General features: G+C 36.8%; 1 protein-coding gene across 12 annotated transcripts in view; it reads right to left on the bottom strand.

Moving 5' to 3' along the window:
* DENND2B (DENN domain containing 2B) overlaps positions 1–26,364 on the bottom strand; it is a 152,216-nt gene that overhangs the window by 54,656 nt on the left and 71,196 nt on the right. For 9 of the 12 annotated variants that reach the window (XM_087879085.1, XM_087879075.1, XM_087879070.1 and 6 more), the window contains 3 exons: positions 25,037–25,141; positions 8,141–9,361; positions 5,028–5,164 (listed from right to left, as the gene is read on the bottom strand). In XM_087879085.1, coding sequence (XP_087735211.1) covers positions 5,028–5,164; positions 8,141–9,361; positions 25,037–25,116 — 1,438 coding nt within the window. In that variant the 5' untranslated portion in view covers positions 25,117–25,141. The remainder of the gene's footprint in view (positions 1–5,027; positions 5,165–8,140; positions 9,362–25,036; positions 25,142–26,364) is intronic. The other 3 variants (XM_087879117.1, XM_034417035.3, XM_087879125.1) reach the window with 1 other exon arrangement.

Here is a 26,364-nt window from a genome sequence, read left to right as displayed (position 1 = left end):
AAGTTCTTCACAACTCTTAAATAAGTAAAAAGTTAATAAAGCAAAAGGGTATTTATTTATTTGGATATTTCTATAACATCCATCCGTGCGCCTTTGTCGTTTAGTCATGTCAGCCACATGACCACGAAGACGTCTTCGGACAGTGCTGGCTCTTCAGCTTTGAAACGGAGATGAGCACCACCCCCTATAGTCGGGAACGACTAACGCATATGTGCGAGGGGAACCTTTACCTTTATAACACCCAACATATAGTTATCTAGATATCTGGCAACTTAGAATCTTGAAATAAGTAAATCCAATTGCTTTATTTAAACGAAGGGAGAGGGAGATAGAAATCTTGCCAGGTCTCTTCTGATATTTTGGCTAGTATTAAAGAGCTATATATTACTGGTTTACTTTCCTATGAACCAACATAATCATGTTTGCTTCAAATAATTAATTAAGCCCTCAGAAAGTTTCAATTCTCAGTTATCATATTTAGTTTACATATGAATGGGAAAAGCAAACATTGTATTAGTTTTTACTAAGAATCTGCACAAGTTCAGATAGAGATCTCACCAAAATCTAGTCACATACTTAGACATGCAGAAGACATATTTTTTGTTCCAGATTTGCTTTCAGCCATCAGTTTAACAATAAATTTTTTTCCAAACTCCTGAGAGAAATTTGGAGATTAATAAGTATCTCCAAAAATAATGAACAATATATGACTAACATCATTTTTTATTTAACTTTAGACTCAGCTTAAATAATTACGATTGGTTTGTGATAGATAGAATGGGAGCAAATAAAAACCAACAAATGTAGGAGAGCTTAGGAAAGGTTGAATAATGCCAAGTCTGTCTCTAAAACTAAACAAAGTCCAGAGGCTAAAAGGGATAAAAAAAAAAAAAACCCAAATAAGAGCCAGTTTGTTATAGTGGTTAAGGTCCCGGCCTAGAAACCAGAAGATTCCGAGTTCTAGTCCTGCCTTAGGCATGAGAGCTCGTTGGAGGACCTTGAGCCAGCCACTTTGTCTCAACACAACCCACCTCACACAGTTGTTGTTGTAGGGAGAATAGGAAGAAGAAGGAGTACTTATGTACATTCATCACCTGGACTTATTTATTAAAAAATTCAGATCAAAGTAAATAAGGCAGGATTTTAAAAATCTAACAAAAAATGAATAAAATTACAGTTGCTGGTGGGGATTTTTGCACAGATTTTACAGTAAAACTATCTTCAGCAGTATCTGGAATATCAATTTCCCACTGGCAACACTGTTTAATTGGCTCTTTCCCCATTTTCCTTTCAATTTCAATTAATTTCTCTTTTTGTAGATTATGGGAAAGATGGATTATGCCAAGGATGCCCATTGTGTTCCAAGTCTGTTTCTTTGATATTTTGGTATAATGAATGTTCTTAGCTCCAGATGAAATATGCTTTTATAATAAAGCTAACAGTGAGAACTTTATTCATCTTTCAGAACCAGGTAGAGCAACTTTTATTTCAGAAAATTTTCCTTTCTGCCAGGTAATGTGCCATTCATTACTTTGTGTTTTTAAAATATCAGAATTGCTTTGCTCTTCTTAAACATTCTTCCTATTCCAGCTTTTTTTTACCATTATAAAGAGTTTGATTATAAAGTCTATTATAGCCATCACTGCCATTTTATATATGATAACCTGAAAGAAATCACCTTGGTGGAAATTCCTTCTGAATAAAACTAACATAGGATTGCTTTAAATGACTTTATGGATTACCACAAAGAGGAAATTCAAAGAATAGAGTCCTCTGATCCACTAAGATACTATTATTAAACTAATTATTAACATACAACTCAATAAAATAGCATGGAATATATCAAAGGATAAATATTTTTCATGATTTGGTATTAATCTTTGAAAATGAGTCAAAAGGGTGGGAATGATAACAGCCCTAGTCGCCAAAGCACATTGCTATAATAAAACTTAAACAAAATGAAGGAGAAACAATATAGAATTTAATATATACAGAGGAATGGTTTCAAACGTGTTATACCAACAGAAAATAATTGGGGATTCTTTTATAGACCTAATATTAATAGAATTTTTTCTCTAAAGAAGAAGGAGGAATTTAAATCACAGTCCTTTCAAATTTGATATAACTACTGTAGACAGGAGAGGTCTTAATACGAAAACAACTCATAATTCATCTATTTTTATCATTAAGTATTTACAGTAGTTACCATGTAGCTAATCATTTTAACAGAATGCCAACAGTCTCATAGGCAACAAGATGTATTTTTTACATTGGGTGAAAATGTTGGCTTCCGTTTGACTTTCACACACAGAGCTAATGATAATTACGAAGTCAAAAAGTATTTAATTACATAAATGAATTAAACTGTATGTTATTATTGCTAGTATTTTTAAATGGTTCGTATGTATTCGATTTTTTTCTTTTTTTATGAATCTGAACATATTTTGATCAAGAGCTATTGATCAAACTTCAATGGCATCCAGAAACAAGATATTGTGGTCTAGTGGGCAGAAAAGACCATTGTATATACCACTATATCAGAAAGAAGAAAAGTATCTGAAGCATTGCTCTCATTCTTCATGCTAGAAAAGTTTTGCTTATGCTGTTTCAAAGAATAGAACCATATATGGGAAGAGAAATGCCAAATGAACAGAGAAGATTCAGACAAGGGAGAGGGGCAGAAAATCAAACAGAAACTATTAATGCGATGCTTCTCCTAGTAGTAAGAAAACTGGGCACGGAGAAAAAGAAAGATCTTCATTAATGGCGTTAGAGACAATGACTAAAATTACAGAATAAGAACAACCATTCAGCCAGTTCAGTAAGAAAATAAAGACTGTAAGCTCCCTTGAGACAATGATTAGCAAACAAAAGTTTACATACTTTGTGCACGTAACATGATCTAACAATGGAGGAAAAAAATAATCATGATCAAGAATCTGAAGGAAGTAAAAGAAGGGGAGGCAGTAAGAATGCTTCTGGGGAGAGGTATGTTTGGAGATCTTTTTCTACATAATATAAAAAATTGGACCCAATTCAATGAGACCTAATCAATAATTTATTATATTACAATTAGAAATGAAGAATTGCTCCTTTTTCTCCCTATTTAATATGCTCAGTAATTATGCATATGCTCACTAATAGTCTGATCACATAAATTCAAGGATTACTTACTCCCAGGATTTAAAAGAGCCACTAATTATTCTTTATACCAGCAGGGAAGGGATAATAATAATAATATAGCAATAGACTTACTGTATATATCGCTTTACAGTGCTTTTACAGCTCTCCCTAAGCGGTATACCATATATTGCATCCACAATCTGGGTTCTCATTGGAAGGATGGAAGACTGAGTCACCTTGAGCCTGGTGAGATGCGAACTGCCAAATTGCAATCAGCTGGCAGTCAGCAGAAGTAGCCTGCAGTACGTCTAACCACTGCACCACCACGGCTCTTATATAGAGGTAATCCTTACTTACAACCAGTCATTTAACAACTGTTTGCAATCATGACAACCTTGAGACAGATGCTTTTCAGTCCATAAAGCACTTTCAGCTGTCGTAAAGCATTGCTCTGTCAGCTTCCCTAGAAAGTCAATGGGGAAGCCAGCAGGAAAAGTTGCAAGAAGACGAGAGGCTGGATTTGAGGTTCATTCCCCCAATGTACTGAGGGATTTCCCCTCTCCTCCCTGCAGAGAAAGGATATCCTTCTGCTAGAGGAATGGACCTCAAACCTGGTAAAAACACTAGCAAACGCCATCGTTGTGGAAAACTCAGACAATGCTATTCACTAGCATTTCCCCCTCCAGAGGGAAAAAGCTAGTGGGTGCCATCATTATGAGCCTCCCAGAGTGATGGCACTCATGTTCATTCTCCCCAGCAGGATGGGTAGAGGGCTCAGGTCTCCTGGGAAGCCTGGGCTGTCTCCCCCACTCACCTCACCTTGGCAGTTCAGCTCCTCTCTCTCGCACTCCATTTAACCCATGCAGTCACTTAACAACTGCAATTAGAAATGTTGGGATTGCAGTTGATGAGTGAAGTAATTATTTGGAGTCTCACTTAATTAATAACTGCTATGTTCAACAACTGAGATTCCAGATCCACTTGGGGTCATAAGTGGAGGACTATCTGTACTCTGGTTCTTTAACCTGGTGGCACAGTAGTTAAAGGGCAGGGTTGCAGGCAAACTCTGCCCACAACTTGGAGTTTGATCCTGATTAACCCTGCACTTGCAGGAAAACATGGGGAAGAAAAAAAGTATGCAAAATATCATCACAAGTAATACACTTTTGTACAAATGCTGAGTCACAGAATCTTGTTTAGCATATCAGGATGAGGAAGAATGGTGGATTTGTTCATTAGAATCTATGGCAATTCAGATTCCAGATTTCAGTTACAGAAGACAGTTACACAGATTAGAGTTTGGCTGCCCATGAGCTTGATACCCGAATATCTATCTTGTAAGGTTAGTGTTCATCCCAAATAGCACTGATAAACTCCAAATATTATAGTCATAAAATATGCTGAAAAACAGTTTAATCATTCTCAGATGATTCAGAAATTATAAAAAGTTATTTAATCCAGAAGAAATACATCTGATTAAACAAAGTATTTCAAATCAGGTTGCAGTATATTAAATCCAACTAGCCAAACTTCTTCATTCCTTATCCTTATCAGTAAGTCCTTTTTAAAATGTCCCTGTTGTGAATGGGTAATGGATTTGTGAGTCGTTACCCAAAGAAAAACCATTTTTATTCAATTTTGGGTAATTTATCCAGGTTTGGGAGAAACAAACTGGACTGGTATACACTAAAATAGTGGGAATCTCTTGAAAGAAATTGAAAGAATAAAATGGAAACAGTGAATAGGGCTGCCTTCTTCCATTATTCCACCCCTGAGAGAGCACTTCATGTTGAGAGGTTTTTCAAGTGAGCAGGTCCACTCATTTAATAACACATTTCGATTTTAGCCAATGGAAAAATCTGGTCGATCAAGCAGCTATATTAGACATTGCAAGATGTCCTTACCTACAATGTCTTCATAGGCATTCTCTTCTAAAGTGCTCTTAGATCCAAACTTGTGCTGACTGTCAGTACCATTCTCACTTGGGGAGGGAGGATACAATGACTGGAGGCTTGAAGCATCTTCAAATTCAAAGGATTTTCTATAGGGGACAAAAGATAATACAATCATTTATGATTGTGAGTGCTAAAACTTTTTAAAAATGGAAGTTATCAAAAGAAAACGGCAATTATATGATTGCCTTTTCCCACATCATGTTGAACAAGATCCAAACTATTCTTCGTATATTTTGTTGGACTTGTTTTGCTATAACAACACTTTAAACTAGTTAAGCAAGAAATATTTCTTTATTGTGGGCTTCCCCACTACCACAATATGATTTTAGGCCAATGCTGATTTATCAGATTTTTTTTTCCTATGTGCCTCTGTAATTTGACAGAATCTTTGTTTGATCATAAGTTGATGGATGGGAGTATTTTTTCAAAATCACTGTGACAGATAAAACAAGTAGATTACTTGAATTCGCTGCATGCTTGGAGAACAGTAGAAAGAGACAAGACTGCTTTGCCTTTCTCTGGTAGAGCAGTACATTTGGGCTGGTGCATATCCTTATAGGTAACTTACTTTACTGTGAGCCACTTAATGCTACTAATATGCTGTGGAAACTCTGACATTGGGATTGAGGAGCCTCTCTCAGAGACACTGTATTTCTGAAACTCAATCTAAAAAAAGAAAAATGAATGGGCCAGCCAAGAGAGGAGAACTTGTTCATATACTCTGCTTCCAATGGCAGTGATTTGAATAGAAATACCACTTAGATTTATATACCTCTTTACAGTGCTTTCCAGCCCTCTTTAAGAGGTTTTACAGTCAGCATATTGCCCCCAACAATCTGGGTCATTTTATCGACCTCAGAAGGATGGAAGGCTGAGGCAACCTTAAGCTGGTGGGGATCGAACCCCTGGCAGCCAGCAAAATTAGCCTGCAATACTGCAGCTGGCAGGATAATCTTTCCAGTACACGTACACTCTAGTTTCTTGCAATATTATCTGCCTAAAGCCTCAGCCATCTGAATATACCCATAGCATTCAAGACTAAAATAAACTCTCTGTTCATTCTGATCCTAGCCTAACAGTATTGTACTTACATTATAAAGGAAGATGCAACAAATAATTGTTTTCAGATACCATCATTGCTTCAGTCAAGAGTTTCCAAAACACGGCCTTATATTCCGTGACAAACTATTAACTTCCAAAATAAAATAAAATGTAAATTTCAAGATCGCTCTTGTGGTGATTAGATCTTGTATTCAACAAATACACAGTCTTCTACATACAGCACATGAGCTACTCATAACTTATCTCCCTGCTTGAAAAGCAAACATTATTTTTGCTTATTTTTGTCATGATGAGAAATCCCAGAAGCAGGTGGCAAGATCATTTCTTTTAAGCATCTCCTCCCACCAGAATATTTTATCTGGTCAAGTTGTTCTGACAGTACCCATTTTAATAAAAACAAGACAGTACCCAAGAACATCCAGTTTGGTTTATTAAGAGTACTGAACATTGGCTTTACTACTGACCAACTTTAAAATTATTTACAAGAACTGTATGTACACATCCAAATACATCTGAAACTCAACAGCTTGGATCCCAAGAACTGCACGAGGTTCAATTTCCCAATGAGACTCTTACTCTTCTCATTAAACACACAAGAACACTTCTGATGATGCTTGTGCCCATTAAATTTAATATACAGTGTGCAGCTTTATATGAAGCTCTTCTTCACTTAAAAAAGAGGTTCAGGTCAGCATCCTAGAAATTAACTGGGTCTAAATCACACGGGGAAATGTAGTTAGCCATTCAAAAAAAAAATCTTCAATATACGTTTTTAAAAATGTTCCAACACAACTAGCTAGAGTATAGGTAAGACTTGGCAAAAATAGAGGAGCTTTGCACAAGTGGAACTGTCATAAATTCTTTGATTACAAATTCTGTACTCTGTACAATACTCTGACAAGCAAGCATAGCCAAACAGAAATATTCTATTCTCCTTAAGAATCATCATGACGACACATAAAATGCTGAACTTGTTTGTTTTCTTGCAGACATTTCATTATCCTAACTAGGTAACATCGTCAGTGCTAATGATGATGATGATGATGATGCAGTAGCACTGATGAGGTAACCTATTTAGGGTAATGAAATGTCTGCAAGAAAACAAGCAAGGTCAGAGAGCACCAAAGACCCCTCATTTCAATCCTGAACTACGAATATACTCCTTTATTGGTACTCGAAATGCTGCTTGAAACAATATAATGAAATTGTACAAACTATTCAGAAATGTTTTACCCTTACATTTTGTGGGAGTTTTGCCTTGCATTTGGGAGAAATTGATGGATATTTTTTCCACCAGATTCCATCAGTAAATTTCTCCATCTTGAACAGATTGCCTGACTGAACTAGGATTTCAGTACACGATTCTTGGCCATTTCAGATCTTTCTATGTCACTGAAATCCCATCAGAGTGTTACTGAAAATAAGGAAAGTGTGTGGGTTTTTTATGGCAAGACAGGACGTAAACGTAATAAATTGTGCGAAATAAGCAAATATATCCACAACTGAAGGTTTTAAATGAGATAACCAATGACTTTGTGCTAGGTACAAGAGCTGGAGTTTAGATAGGGAAATTTCACTGCATCCCAATAAGCCATGAAAACTCATGAGGATCAGGATTAATCAAGGGATTAAATATGAAGCTGAGAGGGAGGAGCAGTAAGACAATTTATACAAAGCATCTTCACAGTTGTTATAGAAAAATAATAGAAATAGATGTTCTTTATTTAAGAATTTTCCAGTTTGTATTTGCTGCAGTAAAAGTCAATCCCTCCGGCAACTACAGCAGCTAGCAGACTCTAGTATAATTTGGAACAACACTTGGCAAAACCCAATTAACAGGGCATGACAGCCATTGAGTCTACAGGGTGAAAGTGGTGGTCTAATTCTGCTTGCTTTCACTCTCATCTGAAAAGCATTACCTTAAGGAGAGGTTTCTTGGTCTGCAGAAATGTCTCCCCGATATTTAAGGGTACTATAGGACAATAGCTTTCCATGTTTACCTATTTGGGGATTTTCTGTGAAAGCGTGACTCTTTTTTCGGTCTCCGTGTGGCAGGGGGAGCAGGCGTTGATGGAAGAGGGGGAGGGGCAGCAGCCATTGGCGAAGGAGGTAGTCCGTTACTTGATTTACTTGTATGGTTCTTGTCAGCTTCATACTCAAAGGTGCGTTTCGGCTTGGGCACAGGATTTACCGCTGTGTTTGCCAGGCTTTCTGGAAGCAGCTTAGAACTAAAAGAACTAACTTTGGTAGTTAGCCCATGCAGCATTTTACTGATTTTTTCAGTCTCTGTGGGTGTCTCCAGATTACTCCCACAAGTAATGTTCCCTGCTTTGCTATCATTTGATATCTCAGTCAAGCTCTCTGAAACCCCTAAAATCAAAGACTTCTTTCTGCCTCTATCCACATTGTAGCAGCTACTTGGCAACTGAGGAAGTCCCCGGCCAGGTTGTTCTTTTAAGGCCTGTTCAATTTTCTGGATTCTGTTTAGCACAGCAGAGCTTTCTTTTGGAACCCCCTTGAGAAAGGCATTGGTGGACTCATTCCGGCTCAGTCGCTTTTCAAACCGGTGGCAGGAATCTCTGTCTAGAAATTCCTCCTCTTCTGTTTCTGGGTAGGAACATTCAGAAAATGTTCTGCTCATCCTCTGGAAGCCTTTGTATTCAAAAGCCTTCTCACTGCAGGGAGAAGGCAACATACTAGGGCAGCTCTCACTGCCTGACCTCTCCCCAACATCCCTCTTGTCCAAGCAGACACTCATTCTAGGGGAAGGCTGTTTGCGGCATTCCCATTCCGTTATCTTCTGCCTGATATCAAGAGCTTGTGAATGGACACTGACCCGACTGAGAGAGATGTTACGTAGATTGGCTGCTGTTCCCAAGGAGAGAGAGCTCCGTCTAAGCTGCCAGTTGCCTACTTCTTCACCATCCTGAGCCTCATTGGATACCTCCTTTTGTTCATGGCCCTGGAAGACAGAGACCCTTTTATCTAGGCATCCAATGCTAAAGGCTTTGAGTGGATGATGTGGAGATTCTGTATCTGAGGGAGAAGTTGAGGTGCTTCTTAAGGCAATTCCCCACTTAGTTTGATCTTTAAGGAAGACTCTGGAATTGGAAACTTTGGTGAAATTGCCAGAACAGCAGGATTCCTCACTATCACTGAGTGGATGTGTTTTGGGGCTTCTTTGTTGATACAGAAGAGGTGGTGGAGACACTGACTGACACCTGGAAGTGAGAAGACAAATACCATTTAGCCAACTAGCTATGTAAATAAATCAGCAAATAAACAGGTAAAATAAATATGAATGTCTTTTTAAAAAAAACAGTTTTAAAAAAAGAACTGTACCAACCTTCTAAAACTGATTTCTATTTTATAAAAAAGTTTTAATACATAATTTATCAAGTAGGGAATTTTAATTTTTTTAAGAGTATTAGAAGTGTTATAATTAAGTTGATTAGCATTTATCAATTACAGCATTCTCTGTCCAACACGGAAACTAATTCACAAGGAACATTTAAAACTTGATTGCTTATTTATGTCTTCTCTTCTGCTCTTTAATAGGTTACTGTATATGTTTTCTTACAATTAGAAGTCTGATTGTTGGACTGGATGATTATGATGACAAAAAAAAAAACAATCCTTCTTCCCTGAAATTGTAAATAAATTATAAATAAGCCCAACTACCATCTTCTGGAAACTATCATTTGGGGATCTGAATCATTATGAAATGAGACTCACTTCCTTAAGCTGGCGTGGAAGAATACCATGCTCTGTAATAATGACAGCTAAAAGTCCAATAGGGACACAGTCTCTTTGCCTGTTTTTCAGATCAACATTTAGCATAGTTAAAGTTAATTCAATGCAAGCTCGGCCTAAAAACAAATGGAAACAGATCCCAATGTTCTGTTTTATCCAAGAGCTATTAAATGTGTGATGCTACTATCTCTAAAAAGGTAAAGACAAAATTATTATTATTTACCTGTTAGGATCTGAGGTTTCTTCTACACTACTACAAATGCGCATAATAAAGTTCAGAGAGACTGGTCAATTGCTTTCTAAGGTTGCAGTGATCAGAAAAGTAATGAAAGAGCAAGAGATGCTTTCCCTATAGACATTTCCCATCAAATCCATCCTCCCAAATAGTATATCTACTCCCAAGACAGGGAACAACTTGAAAAATATAGATTCCATGCATCACTGTGCCTTTGCTCAACATTGTAGCTTCCTAAACTGTTTATTGTTTATATGTAGATTACACATACACTTGAATTTATGGCTTAAAATTCTCTTTTTCCCTTACACACAAACATATATATTGGGGCTTCATAACAGTCATATGTACATAACATGTTTCAGAACCATCTACCATTCAATTCACCTTCAAACTACAATAACCCACAACTAAAATGAATGCTACATATAGATGGACTGGTTAGTATCTCTCCTTCTTTAGCCACATATTTTATGCATTTTCAGGATCAATTACTACATCATTTGCTCTCATATTGCTATATGAATGAAAATGTCCTTCAATAGCGTGGCAATTGAAGAAATTATTTAAACTATAATTATTAATTTAAAAAAGGAAGTTTCTATAAAGTTGACAGTGATCATGGACTTTGAATAGCCTGAAACTATAAAGATACCATGTTTTCCTGAAAATAAGACCCTGTCTTATATTTGTTTGAATCCTGAAATAAGTGCTTGGCCTTATTGCCGTGAGCTCAAAAGCCCAATTGGGTTTATTATCAGGGGATGTCTTATTTTGGGGGAAAATAGGGTATTTATTAAAACTCTTTTGGAGAGAGAAGGGAAATTAAAATTCTTTTGGAGAGAGGAGAGAAATGAATTCAACCTGTTTTGGAAAAAGGAGAGAAATTAAACTTTTGGAAGGAGTCGGCAAATTTGATCTTTTTTTGAAGGGAGGAGAGGAATTAATTCAATATGTTTTGGGGGCTTTTGAGATCTGCAGCAGGACAGCTACAGTACCTATGCAAGGCTGCCTGCCTGCTGTCTGGGAAAAACGCACAAGCTCAGCTTAATTGCAGCAGCTGGACCAAGAACTCCTGTCTTGTGGTGTTCCCGCTCAACATCAAGCAATTTTCTCATCTGCAATTAAGCTGAGGCAGTGTGCACATGTTTGACACTTTTGTATTAAGAACATCATATATGTGAAAGATTATTAACCAAAATCATGCAATGTTTGAAAACAAAATTACAATTTAGTGATAATATGAAACTGAGGCAGGAGGATGCAGAATCCAAGTCCACATTCCGCTATAACTCAATGGGAGATTTTGGACCAGTTGTCAACTTTTAGTCAAACTTACCTTACAGGATTATTGTGGCAATAAAGTGAGTATGCTACTACAGGTAGTTCTCACTTAGTGATCCTAATTAGTACCAGCAACTATGCTGCTAAACAAAGTTTAAACAAAACACCTCCCCTTCTTGGCGGCAGCAGTTTCAGCAATCTCAATTTCAGTCATTCATTAAGCAGGACATAATGTGACCGTAATTTACAACCTCCTGCCAGCTTCCCTATTGACTTTGCTTCTTTTTCAGCTGGGAAGATCACAACTAGCAAGTACATGACCATGGGATGATGTGACTGTTGTAAATGAGCAATGTTTGCCACTTGCCTGAATCACAATCATGTCATTTCAGGGGTTGCAAGTGTGAGGACTGGTCATAAGTTTTTTTATTCAGCACTTTGTAACTTCAAACAGTCATTAAACAAATTGTCATAAAGTGAGGATTACCTGCATATACTTTCAGAACATCTATGTTAAGGAAGATTCTGCATCTTATTTTATTTAAAAACCAGGCAGGACATGTGATTACCATAAAACACTATTCCTTCACTTGTTCCTGTTTTATAGTTTGTAGTGGGGTGGGCACCTCCAGCTTCCCTAAGTATACTTTATTCAATTTATCTCTTTTCCGTACCCTCAGGGTTTTTTTCCATTCTGCTTATTTGTGAGTTAATAATGATCCCTGACTGTTTGCTTTCATTCCCACCTTCTGAATTCTAGGGATAAGAAATGATTCTTCCTGCACCAATGCTACAGTTCTTAACTAATGCAATTCTCATGATTGCTAAAGGAGGAGAGAAAAAAACCAGACAGTTAATTTGAGGAAGTCAGATTTCTTTTATAAACTACTCACATATACCAAACCAGGAACCCAATGATTAAAACTCTTGGAAAAGAGATTTAGATTATTTTAAAAATGGGAAGAACTCTGTGGGACTCAAATGTGTGCGGATACATTCTGATGGAGTAGGAGAAGGATGTAAGGAATGTGTGAAAATTACAAATGTAATTAGAAGTCAGGAATGTACAGCAGGAATGATGAATCCCACTCTGGGTAACCAGCTGTGAAAAGACAAAAAAAGAGCAGTTCATGTATTCCTTCCTTGTAAGCAATGTCAGTGAGGAGAGAATTTCCACTGCTATTCCGTCATCACAGCACTCTATCTGTATAACATGTAAACACTTATGGCATGAGATTTCTATTCTTGGCGGTAACTGTAAATTCAGGTGTGTCCAATTCAAACTTACAATAACTCCATCAACTCTGAAGTTATGGAATTCTCAAGGATTCAACTAAGACTCAAATTTTCAATAAAGACACTATTTTCCATCTGCTTCCTTCATTTAAAAAAATGGAAAAACAAAACTATTTGAGTGTATTGATTGGAGATGCTAACAAAACCAAACCAAAGAGTTGTCTCCAAGGTACAGCTGTGTCTTCTCCAGGAAAGGTGCACCTTCATAGTAACAACCTAGACTAAGGTTAACCAGGTCACCAGATAGAAAGCAATTGTGTAAAATAACAACATATGCAATTTCTGTTTCCTGTATCTGCTTGCTTTTCTCATATTTCCCTCTGGGTAAATCATGACCAGACTCCCAGACTATCCTCATAGATCAGCTTTTGTTTCTAGAGAGGAAGTGACTATGATCTGTAGTGGGAGGCATCTTACTGCAGTAGTTGAACAGGTTTTATCTTGAGTTAACTGCCTCCTCTTTGCTTCCAAGACAGTCAGTGTGTAAAGTAGAGGCTAGAGATAATTATGACAACACTAGCAAGGCTGAGATCATGAAATTATCTAAGTAAAAGAAAGGGTAGAGATAATACTCAGTTACTTTGCAACACTGCAGATAATAACTAGTGTCAGTTGAAAAAGTTTATTGAAAATGCATCCATTCAATTCAGTATGAAACATACAGTTCATATAGTGTAATGGTGATACATTCAGAATAGAATATCTTGGTGCTGTCTGCCTAATCCAATTTTATTTGTATATATATTCTCCTCAGACATTTTGTACTGCTATAGTAAGCTATATATGTTCTTTGCCATAATCTCATCAAGACACAGGCTCCAATCCTCTGTGTAATTTACTAAGACCAAGATCAATTGAATTCTTCTCCAAACTTATAGAGATGTTTCATGGTATAAATCTTTATTCCAACATCAGTGTACTGGCATAAATCTCGGACAAATCACAAGAACAATTCATCTATGCTTGGATTCTCCAGGCATTTGGCTAATATGAGTTTCTGTCATAAACACTGGAGGGAGAATTAGATTTGACATTCTACCAGTCAGAAAACAGATTATGGAACTACACATTTTTATAACTTACACTACAAAGTTTGTATTCCCCCATGCCAAATGGTCCTACTATGGTTTTCTGAAGTAATTCTTTAGTTTTGATACAGTATTTGCCTTTCCCAGCAACATATTTAAACTGCTTCTGTGTGTAGCAAAATGTGATGTACAATAATGAACACTGCCATATGCCAAAAAAGTGTTGGTGAACCACAAATGGGCACACTTTTCATGAAAATCCCAAAGGTGCTTTTCAAAAGGCAACTGGACTTTCGTGGTTTTTTCCTTTGAAAATGTTTCACTTCTCATCCAAGAAGTTTCTTCAGTTCTGACTATCAGAATTGAAGAAGCTTCTTGGATGAAAAGCAAAACCAAGAAAGTCCAGTTGCCTTTTGAAAAGCACCTTTGGGACAACCATGACCTGGATGATTGAGAGTCTCCACAGACATTTTCATGAAGGTCAACTCTGAGACAAACAATAACTGAATTTTTACCTCTAGCATTAACAATGGCTTTTTTTTTTGGCATATACTGAATTTAATAGTCTAAATATGTTTAAACATAACGGCTCCCTTCCTTTAATAAATGTATGATTCATTCCAACTAAGTACACTATGCCTGAGTGCCGCATGGCAAACAGATGACGGAAATTAAATTGCAGGACATCGACATTAAAGCTTTGTCACCACAACATTTTGGGGGACATGCCAGCGTTCACTATTCTTGAAAGGATGTCCTGTTCTCAGAAGCTGTGTGAGAATGAAATGTGCTGTCTTGCAACCTCCAGACCTTCCAACCCTGGAGCCTTCAAAAATTGTATGAGAATGGGGTATGCTTTTTCGTAGTTTTTGGAGGCTGTGGAAGAGCATTCTTGAGGTCGCGTCAAGAAAGAAGGCCCTGTGTGACCTGGAACAGCCTCAGGTAAGGCATAGGGGCCTGTCAACAGAAAAATAACACAGCCTGAAGATAAGAGATATACAGCAAATCCTAAGGAATGCTGGATCATGGGGGCAATCACATAAGACAAGCTTTTTGAGTGGTAGCAGTGGTGTTAGAGCTGAAATCAAGATCCAGGCTTCTCCTTCAGGTTCCACCTCAACGCTAAGCCTAATACCAGATTATGTGAGCAGGCCCAGGAACCCCAAGGGACAGGGGAAGTAGTGAACTGGCTCTGTTATTATTAAAATCCCTTCATTTGCTATTTCTTTGTTCTTGCTCTGTTTTTACAGTCTTTTTATTAATATTAATATTTTTTAATAATAATGGTAATTGGTTTTAGGTATTGATTGATTGTTCTACTTTATTAGTAACCATCTCTTGTTTGGTGAAATAGGCAGCTATATAAATTGGATAAATAAATAAAACACTCAGTTTTATATCTCACAACTTGATGCCCTCAAGGGTCTGGAGGCTATGAGAGTCTGATGGGGGACAGCAGACGTCAGTTCAATTAGATGTCAGTATTGCTTTAGTTAAGTTCAGCTGTGGCTTTCTCAGGATTCTTGTGTTTTGGGTTTCCATGCCGCCCAAGGCATATACAAAAAAGGGAGAATGCCAAAGAACCTGAGGCAGTCCCAGAAGAAGATGGAGAAATAATATCAAAGGCACACTACAACCACAGGCTGCCAGAACAGCAAGAACCAGAATTTCGTATCTCCCTCAACACCCAAAATGGTAGAAGACGAAGAGAAGTTCCTTTCCAAAGAGCAGGTGGCAGTTGCGTCCAGAAGAATCTTGGCACAAATCCATCTTGTGTGCTAATTGTACCCAGTCTAGATCAAAAGACCTACTCACAATCATTTATGCTTTGGTCACCTCATGGTTGGACTAATGCAATGTGATGTACTAAAGTACTTGCAGGACCACCTATCTCTAATTGAATCTGCTTGTTCCGTGAGATCCAACATGGTGGGCATGCTCCAGATCCGCTCCATAAAACAATGTAATCAGGAGAAATGCCTTCTGTCATAGTGCTTGTCCTCTAGAACATCTTACCACCCCACCTGCCATGATTCAAATGTCCCCAACCATGTTGACTTCCAGTAAATCTTAAGGTCTGACTTTCCCCCACAAGTATTAGGCTAAGGAAGGAAGCCTCTGCAATAATTTTATCTATTACACAGATCTTGACAAAATCTAAAAAGAAAGATGCTACATAACTAGATGAAAGACCTCTCTGAACACGAGCTAAGCATTAATAGAATTGACATCCATGTTCCTCTTCAAATAAGCTAAAGGCAAGAAAAACAAATGCTTTAAAAGGACATGAAACTTTCCGTCATGAACACTGATTCTGTTTTGTAGTGTAATTCTAAACTTGATTTTAATTTGATTTCAAAGCCAAAACTGAATTATTTAGAAAAAAAGAAATATGAACACTGTTGCTGTTTTCATTTCAAAGGGGGCTGGTTCAAAGTAGCTTCAGATGATTTTTTTTTAGTTCCTTGCATAGTCTTCACAACAGTATATTTATTGTGTAAAAGCCCACTCCAAAGACTGGGTGGACTCTTTTCAAGCTATGCAAACAAAGCTTGGTTTCAAATTCTGACACATAAGACTGGAAATTTCCTTATTTGGCCACCGACCCAAATAAGCTGAGCTATTTCTATTGCCTTCTACACCTGGATCTCCACTACATGAGAGATGATTGGTTACTTTTATCTATTATATAAAAATGGCTTGTTTCCCTTTTCCAATTTCTATGTACCTAGTTGATAAGTGCTGGATTTCTTCTGAATAAATCTTTAAAATGATTTGTTCAGTTTTGATACAGTATTCTGTGAGAACTGAGCAATTGCCGTATGCTTTGTAAACTATGTTTTGGTCCAAGGGCAAGCAAAATGTCTGAAGGTATCAGTGTACTTTCAAACACTTCCTTTGCATACTTATCAGGCTTTCTACTCCATTTTACCTCATAAAATAATTAATATATTTATATATTAGTAATGAAAACAATATAGAAAGCAGGATACAAAGATGCAGCCTCTAGTTTCACATTTCTTTCTGGAAATGCTTGAAAAGCCACACAAAAATTTATTCACTTTCATAGAATTGTTTTGATGTTTTGAGACAGTATCAGTGATTTGGTGAATAATTAAATTTCCTATTGTAGCCATTTTGGCTGTCCATAATCCCTTGTTCTTATAATATTAAAGTCTAAAAAAGATTGTCTATATCTGGAAAACAGATAAGAGTGTTGTGAAAAATCAGCCACATACAGTTTATTCAATATATTCAACATGGTTAAATAAATATAGATTAGCTTTTCCAATTCTCATATTTTTCAGATACACTTGATTCTAACTCTCTGGTTTTGGGAACGTTTATAGACTTGTCTATCTTGGTGCTTTCCTCCTACAAATCTCACAAGTCTCTGCCTTATCTGTACTGACCTCTGTTACCAAATTGTTTCTTTAGCATCAGAACTTCTCTGGTTCCCCTTGGTGAAGCACCTTCAAAAGCAGGTCTCCAAACTGCCACTCTACCTACTTTTAATATACTCCTAGCAAATAATATCTGAGCCCAGTTCATAGATAATACTTTAAAGTATTAAAAATGATTGTAAAAAGCATGTATGTTCGTATCACAAACATTTACTGTATCTATCAAAGATCCAGGGCTAGTTGAAAGATTCTATCAAATGTGCCATTTAGTCTTATGAAAGAATGAATAAAAAGGCCTGAAAACACCAAGGCATATTGCTCTACCAGTTCCAATTCTAGTTTGATGCTTGTCAGGAGAATGGAAAAATTTCACTTGCTATATTTGGCTGCCCATTCTCATTGTTTTCAATTACACCAAAACTGTGTTTCCCCTCCCCTCTCCAGCTGCTTTTTAGTTGCTTCTGTTATTACAGAGTAAGAAACAGTTTTCATGAATGCTTTTCATATAAATACTACATTTAATGAATATTACATTTAATATTAGTATCACATTTCTTTTAACCGACTCTCTATATCCAGTGTCAACTCCGAAACGACTCTAGCTGTAGCCATATTTTCTTGCTTCGTTTCTTAGTTGCCATACTTATTGGGAGGAGGGGGACTTATGAAATGTAGAATGTTTTCCTCCAATGTGCCAGACATAACAATAAGGCTCCTGAGAAGCAAGGCCAAATCAGCATGCCCTAGCAACAGCAGGACGGAGTGCTGAGAAGTTCATCACCTGCTTTGTTAGCTAACATGACCTGTGACACAAGGGGGTGGCGGACAGTATCTATTCTTTATGATGCAATATTTTCAGGATCAGACTCAATAAATTTAGCAAGAGTTAAAGGTTTAAATATATCTCCTTTTATTTACATTAGGCATTCTATATTCACTGAATATTCACAGATAGAAGCAAGGAAAAGGGTGCAAACAGCTCCTTATATATACAATGGGTGGAGCTAGATATGGGAGTGGTGAAATATGAATACATTAAGAAGTGAAGAATAAATTAACCCCTGATACCCCGTTCATATACTATTTACACATTAGAGAATAAGGCATTTACATCTGACAAATCCCCCTCTAAATGCCGATTCGTTATGCAACACCAATTACATTCAGATTCAGGACAATACAAAACGTACAACTTAGAAGTTAAGTATTTATGCTGCTTAGAAGGTAAAGGCTTTGTCAATATGTCAGCTAATTGTTCAGAAGTATCACAATGCACTGCTTTAATAAATCCATCCTGAGATAATTGTCTCACATGTTTAAATTTTATATCTATGTGTCTGGACCTTTGTCCAATGGCGTCAGATCTAGATATTTCAATAGCTGCTTTATTGTCTTCATGCATAACAAAAGGCAAAGCAGGTTTTTTCCAAACATCTGAAATTAAATCATTAAACCATACAAGGTTATTTGCAGCTTTAGATAAACAAACATATTCTGCTTCTGTCGTTGAAGTGGCCACTAATTCTTGTTTACCAGTGTACCAGTAAACTGGACAGTCATTTAAGAGGAATATATAACCAGATGTACTTTTTCTACATGAGGTGTCTCCAGCCCAGTCCGCATCTGTGTAACATGTAAGCTTTGGTTCTTTATTATCGTTAGGTTCCAACATTAAACAAAAGTCTAGTGTACTTTTCAGATATCTTAATATTCTTTTAACAGCTTCTCAGTGGTACATTGTTGGCTTGCTGACATGTCTGGATAATAAATTGAGGGGTAAAGCGATATCTGGTCTTGTCCAATTAGATATATAAAGAAGTGAACCTATGACTGATCTATAAAATGTGTTATCTTTGAATTCAGGGGATGATTCATCAGCATTTTTTAGAAAGTCAGTCTGCATAGGAGTATCACAAGGTTTGGCATCACTTAGATTGCATTTGTTTAAGAGCTCTATGATCTTATCTCTCTGAGTAAGTTTGAATCCTCTTTTAGTTTTATTAATTTGAACACCAAGATATTTGTTTACTTTGCCTAAAGATTTCAATGAGAAATGTTCATTTAACTTAGTTACAAAAGTTTCTCTTCTCTCTTTATGTTTTCCTATGTATAAAATGTCATCCACATAGATCAATACAAATTCTATGTAATCATCACCCTTTTTGACAAAGAAACAGTTATCAGCAGTGGTAGCATTGAAGTCCATGGTTTTAAGTACTTTTACTAAACAATCATACCATCGTTTACCAGATTGTTTTAACCCGTATAAACTCTTGTTTAACAACCAAGTCTCATTCTTGTTTGTGTATTGACTGTGAGGTGCTCTTACATATGTTTCCTTATCTAGTTTTGCGTGTAGATACGCAGTCTGTATGTCATATTGGAATACATCGAGATTGAGTGCTGATGCTACCACTAGAGCTGTTTTGACACTCTCAGTTCTTACTGTGGGGGAATACGTGTCAGTATAGTCCTCCGGATATTTCTGTGCATAACCTTGTGCAACTAGTCTAGCTTTGTATAGGGTATTGCCTCCCTCTAAGTTCTTAATTTTATATATCCACCTGGTACCAATAATTGTTTTATCTTTTGGTGCAATTGCAGGTGTAAATACATTTAATCCTTGTAAGCTTTCCATCTCTTTTTTCATTGCTAATTCCCATTTTTCTTTTTCTTTACGAGGGAGTTTTAACACTTCCTCATATGTATTAGGTGTCGTTGACTCATCATCCATATGCATTATGTAATCCTTGTATTTATTTGGCATCTGATTTCTGGTGTTTCTAATTGTTTTTTCAGGTTTACTATTGTTATCATGCAAATATCTTGCTTCCTTTTTTGTTAGTGTGTCTGTCTTTATTTTGTGTTGGCTATTTGTCCATGTTTTGTTTTTGTTTTTATATTTGTTGATATTTTGCTTTTCTATAGTCCCTTTCTCTTGAGATTTTGTATCTTTGTTGTTACTTGGAAATATTTCATTAAGATGTATTTTAGACCAGTTGGCCTGTTCATGGAACACAGCTGTTCTGGAGACTATAAATTTGTTATTATTATCAATGAATCTGTACCCTTTAGTGCCTGTCTCATATCCCATAAATCTGAGTCTTCTGGACACGTTTTCTCCCTTTCTTCTTAATTGCTTAGGTATGTGTACGTCTGCAGTGACTCCAAATATGTGCACGTGTGCCAATTTTGGTTTCCTATTATACATCACTTCATATGGTGTCTTATTTACAATGCTGGACCAGGTTCTATTCTGTGTGTAATTGGAATAATGTAGGGCTTCTGACCAGAATTGTTTGCTTAAGCCAGCATCTTCCAATGTGCATCTAATCATGGTTTGCAATGTTGAGTTCTTCCTCTCTACAATCCCGTTCTGGAACGCAGAAAATGGACTAGATGTGTAATGTAACATTCCTTTGTCCTTTAACCATTGGGAGAATTCTTTAGACATGAATTCACATCCCCTATCTGTCATGATTTGTTTTATCTTGATATTGTGTTGTGTTTCTATGCGTTTATAAAATTCTTTAAATTTTTGAAAGGTTTCATCTTTGTGTTTTAATGTATAAACAAATCCATAGCGGCTATAATCGTCTACTATGGTCAAGAAGTAACGTTTTCTATAAGTGATTGATGGAGTTAGTGGACCAACTAAGTCCATGTGTACTAAATCAAAAATTTTGTTGGTTGATCTAGTAGATTTTCTTGGCCTGGGGCTAGTTTTTAATTTTGTAGATTTACATACTGAGCATTCCAGATAGTTTTCACAATTTTTTATTTTAACACCTTCTGCGTGTTCAGTCATTTTTTGTACTACAGGAAAACTGGCATGTCCTAACTTCCTATGTAAGATGTGAGCACACTCATCATGAATTGGCTTACCTATTTTTGGTTTTTTTTCATTGTGTGCATCTTTGTGATCATGAGATATTTTACATTCATCATTGTCACTGTTGCTAATGTTTCCATCATCTACTTCAATACAATCTTCCATATTTGAATCAATGTTGTGCAACCATCTTTCCTTTGTTATTAGATAAGGTAGGCCTCCTTTAATCATCACAGTGCCTATATCTATTTTATTTTTCTCCAAAGTCGCTTTTCCTTTAGAAAAGACAATGTTAATATCAGAATCCCTACTTAGTTTTATGGCACTTAGTATGTTATGAGGTATTTCAGGTATTAGTAATACCCCCTCTATTTTTCCTAGACCAAGCAAGGTTACATTCCCTCTACCTAATACTTGAACCTTTTCTTGGTTAGCTACCTTTATTACAAATTTATCTTCTACAAATGAAGACAATATATTTTTGTTATTAGTGGTGTGATTAGTTGCTCCAGAATCAATAAGCCAATTATTGTTCTCATTCTGCTGTATGTTAGTATTGTCTTGTTTATTTAATCCATTCAGTGAACCAGATTTTCTATCCTTTGAATTATCTCTGCCCCCTCTATTCTCTTTGTAATTTGGTGGGCTTCTATATCTATGTCTTTCCATGGAAGACTGTCTATAATTGTATTTGTTTCTATATTCTGATCTATGTCTTTCTTTTGAAATTTTGGGGCAATCTCTTCTATTGTGTTCCCTGGATCCACAGTTGTGACATTTAAGTGTTTCATTATATTTTTCTTGGAAAGCTACTTTCCTATATGATTTGTGTTCTATGTGGTTGTTAGAACGATTCCTTCTTGAATTGTCTTCTGCTATTAATTTATTGGATAGGCTTTCTATGGATAAGTATCCTAGATTGATTGTGTCTAAATGTGACATATAATTGTCCCATGATGGATCAAGTGAGTTGATAATAACACTTTTCATTGTTTGGTCTGAAATCACCTCCCCCCTTAAATGCAGCTCAGCTCTTATTTTGTTTAAAGATATTAAGTGCTCACTTATGGAAACCCCTGGTTTTATCCTAGATGAAAAGAAATCTTTAGACATCCTTGTGGTGGTAGCTACACTGTCACTGTGAAACAAATTGAACATGCATTGAATAATTTCTGAAACAGTCAGATTTTGCTTAACGCTGTGATACATTGCAGGAGATACACTAGATATTAATAAGAAAAATGCTCTATGGTGTAAACAGTCTATTTTTAGAGTCCAAGGTCTTTTTGGGGGACTAGTGATAAAAAACAGTAAGTTTTCCTTCATAAAGACAACCTGGAGCTGCTGATACCATTCTTGTAAATTAATGCCATCTATCCTTAGCTTTGGGAAGTCACTGGGTAAATTTCCGACATTATTAGGTCCATTACTTACAACCTGAGGTAGTCCGTGGTCTCGTAAATGCAGAAAGTTACAAAACGGCGTGGGGATGCTCGCAACGAGCCTGCACGGTCTCCTCGTCAATTCATGTCTTCCCGGACCGTCTGCGTAGTCTTGCGCATGCGCGTTGTCCATTTCTTCCTTGAAGTCGTCGTGAGAGGTTCTCCTCGTTGCGGCTCGCTCGTTCTGCTCCTCCTCAGACGAATCGGTCTCTGGCTCGATTTTGGGAGTCCTGACGATGGCGGCTGCTCTTCCTCTTCTTTTGAGGGCGTTGGTGCTTGCTTCGGTCTGTGGCGTGGGGCGGTATCGGCAGGGCTCTCTGGGTTCGGGCGTCGACGCTCTCGTAGTCAGGATGGGAGCGGGCAGGTCTTGAGGCATTGGCTTGCTCGCTCGCTTCTTCGTTAGCTTTTTAGTAATTTTTAGTTTTGGCCCAAATGCAGCAAAAAGCGTTTTCATTGCTGATTTTATTTGATTGTTTGTTGAATCACCTTCACTTTCTGATTCTGATTCTTCTGAGGTGTTTGAATCTTCTTTTTCGTTTTCGTTGTCTGATAATGTTTTTCGCGCCAGAAATTTTGAATTGAGTTTTCTGATTGGCTCTGCTTCGCTCACCCTGGAGGTCTGTTGAAACCAAGATGGCTGCCATTCAAAATTTCGCGCGGGATCACCGTTTTTCTTCTTCACAATAATTTTTTCTGCAGTCATATCACTCACTATTTTTGGGTCTTTTGATTTTTCATTAGTGATGTGCTTCTCTCTCGCTGCTCCGCTGTTCTTCAGCATATCTTGGAGGTTCGCGATGAGGCTTTCATCATTCTTCTGGCTCTTCAATAGTTTTAATATCTCTGACCTGAGTTCGTTATTCTTTATTTCGATTTCCTCCTGGTCATCATTTTCATCTATTATTTCTTCGTCTTCAGTGGTGTATTTTTCGGATTCTCTCGAAATCGCGTTTGTGGATTCGTTGATTATTTCTTGTTCTGTTTCCATTTCTTTGCTGTATGCCCTGGTGTTGGGCCTATCTTTCTTAGACATTTTTAAGTTTTTATTGAGTCAATTAACCATCCTCTGCTACCAGCTTGTTGCAATATTTTCAGGATCAGACTCAATAAATTTAGCAAGAGTTAAAGGTTTAAATATATCTCCTTTTATTTACATTAGGCATTCTATATTCACTGAATATTCACAGATAGAAGCAAGGAAAAGGGTGCAAACAGCTCCTTATATATACAATGGGTGGAGCTAGATATGGGAGTGGTGAAATATGAATACATTAAGAAGTGAAGAATAAATTAACCCCTGATACCCCGTTCATATACTATTTACACATTAGAGAATAAGGCATTTACATCTGACACTTTAATTATACCGAAAATCCAGGAATTATTCAGTGTTGGCTTCACCTTTGACCGTGCCAATATGATGTACCCAATAAACAGGATTTTTGAGGAAGCCAAGGTCTCGGAGTCTTGAATTGGTTGGGAGCATTACTCATAACCATGACATCCAGCTCCTATAACTACACTTAAAGCTTTTCAAATAAAATTTACAGTTAGTCCTCACTTAGTGACCACAAATGGGGCTGGCAATTCTGTCACTAAGCACTGCAGTCATCAACCATAAAATAATGTGACCGTGATGGGCTTACATCACTTCTTGTTCAGCTATTACGCTGGACATCATATGACCATGAATTGCTATTTTACTTCCATGTTCTCAGTTAATTCTACTTGCTGGAAATCAGTTGTGAAGCACACAAATATTGATCACATGACCGAAGAACTCTACAATGGTCGAAAATGCCCACCAATTGCGAAGAATCAAATGCTGATCATGTATCCAACTGCAACAGTCATAAAGGTTTATAAGGACTGATTGCAATAAATGTTATAACAATCAGCAACTACAAATGGGCAAATTTCACAACAAATTTTGATGTCTGTCTTGTTTGCCAGTTTTCGCCTCAATTTCTGCTGACTGTGGGAAGAAAATATTCAGGCAAATAATATGTTTGGTTGAATTCACTCTTCAATATTAAGGTACCTCTATTCAGTACCTGAGTACAATATTAGTACAACAATAGTACAACAACAGTATCAATATTTGCCATGGCAATACTGCGGACACATTCTGTGATGACTTAGCTTCTGGAGAAGACTTTAATTATGGGAAAAGCAGAAGAGAAGAGGATGACCAGCAGCAAAGTTGATAGACAGTTACAGTGGCAATGAGTACATCATTGGAAGCCCTGAAGGACCAAATTAGGGACAAAGCATCATGGAAAAAGATCTATCTTTGTGGTTGCTGGGAGTTGATATTGACCTGAGAGCACATAATGAAATCAAATCTTGACCTCTCAAATATGCACTGTACAAACCTAGAGGAAGCACCTACAGTAATTACCTGTTAGAAACTAATAACTGAGATATACAAATTACTCGGATTCCAACTATCCCTACATTCTGATATCAAATCATATTTAAATATCTTTTAAAAGCAGTAATTCTGCTAGGATTATGATATTGTTGGAAGTCAGATACAGCCATCAATTATAAAAACAAACATAAAGGACACTGACACAACATTAAACAAGAACAACTACAGCATTTGCATTTTACACTTACCGCTCTAGAGTATCCCGAGATACCTTATTTGCTCCTGCTCTCTTGGTGACACTGGCATTCTTGTTGGCAGTCATGGTCATTTCTGCCCTCTCTAAATCTGGAAACCTGGGAAAGAGAAAAATGAAACCCCAAAGAAACTTGTTGGAATAGTGTGTAATTGAATTGGAGATGTTTACCAACCAATTTAAAATGGTAAGAAAAAGAGTGACAAAGGGACTTCAGTCACATTTTCCTTTCTCTAAGAGCTTCAGTAAGACTAAGTTTAAAAGTGAACATAGACAAGATACTCCTAAACAGGCTAGGTATTATAAAATATATATATATAGGTTAATGAAAGGGCACCTGGATTAGGTTTATATACAGTAAACTCCTTACTAATTTTGCCAGCCTCACTGGTGTAAGGACAGCCATATGGAACCGAAAAGGCTGCATACACTAGAAAACCATCTCATGAATTATAAACTAGCATTCTCCAGAATCTTATTTATTACAGCCAGAGAATGTGACTGAAACTCAGAGAAACACATAAGAACAGAATCACTATCCTGGTTTTCAGATTTTTTTTCCTTTTTTAGTTAAACCAGAACTACAATAATTTCAGATTTTTAGATGACTTCCTTTTGTACAAAAAATAACATTTTAGAAATGATTTCATTGAATTTCATTGTTGGGGATGCAATAAAATTAACACTTTATTTAAATATATTGTTTCATTCATTCAGGAAGCGCTTACATGTACAGTATATATCATCAATACACATTTGAATGATAAAGGAGCTTCCTCTTGTATACCATATCATCTTTTAATGACCCCATAATCCCTTGTGGGGTGGAGTCTGGGCAACTGAATGGAGTTGAGTGTTTAATGGCCAGATGCCCTTCCTGGCGCCATCTTGTATACCATATGTTGCTGGAGAATGAATGCATAAAAATTCTCCACATTAAAATGCTGCTCACTGAACATATTTTCACTCCATTTTTCTTCCAGGAAAGTCAGGCAGTTTACCAAGAGTTTATTATTTGAAGCTCACAGTAACTCTGAAAGGCTGCTAATCGTCTTTGCTCCTCTCCTTCAATTCCAACTCTATACACTAAAACAGTGATAGAAATTATTCAAGCTCTAAAACTACATACCAGCACTGATGTCCATCTCCAACTGGCCAATATCTACAATCTATTTCATATACTCCTGGATTTCACCTACACTTTAGTGAACTCAACCATTTTCAGGATCTCAATTAACATGCAAGTTAATAGTGAGTACGTAAGTATTTAAGTACTCTATATTTTAAAAACAATGTACAAATCCAGTAAGCAAGTAAATAATA

This window comes from Pantherophis guttatus, chromosome 1 (genome assembly GCF_059756535.1).
Source record: "Pantherophis guttatus breed Tessera chromosome 1, ASM5975653v1, whole genome shotgun sequence".
Lineage (NCBI taxonomy): Eukaryota > Metazoa > Chordata > Lepidosauria > Squamata > Colubridae > Pantherophis > Pantherophis guttatus.
Note: the sequence above shows the minus strand (reverse complement) of the source record. Positions and strands in the feature narration are given on the sequence as shown.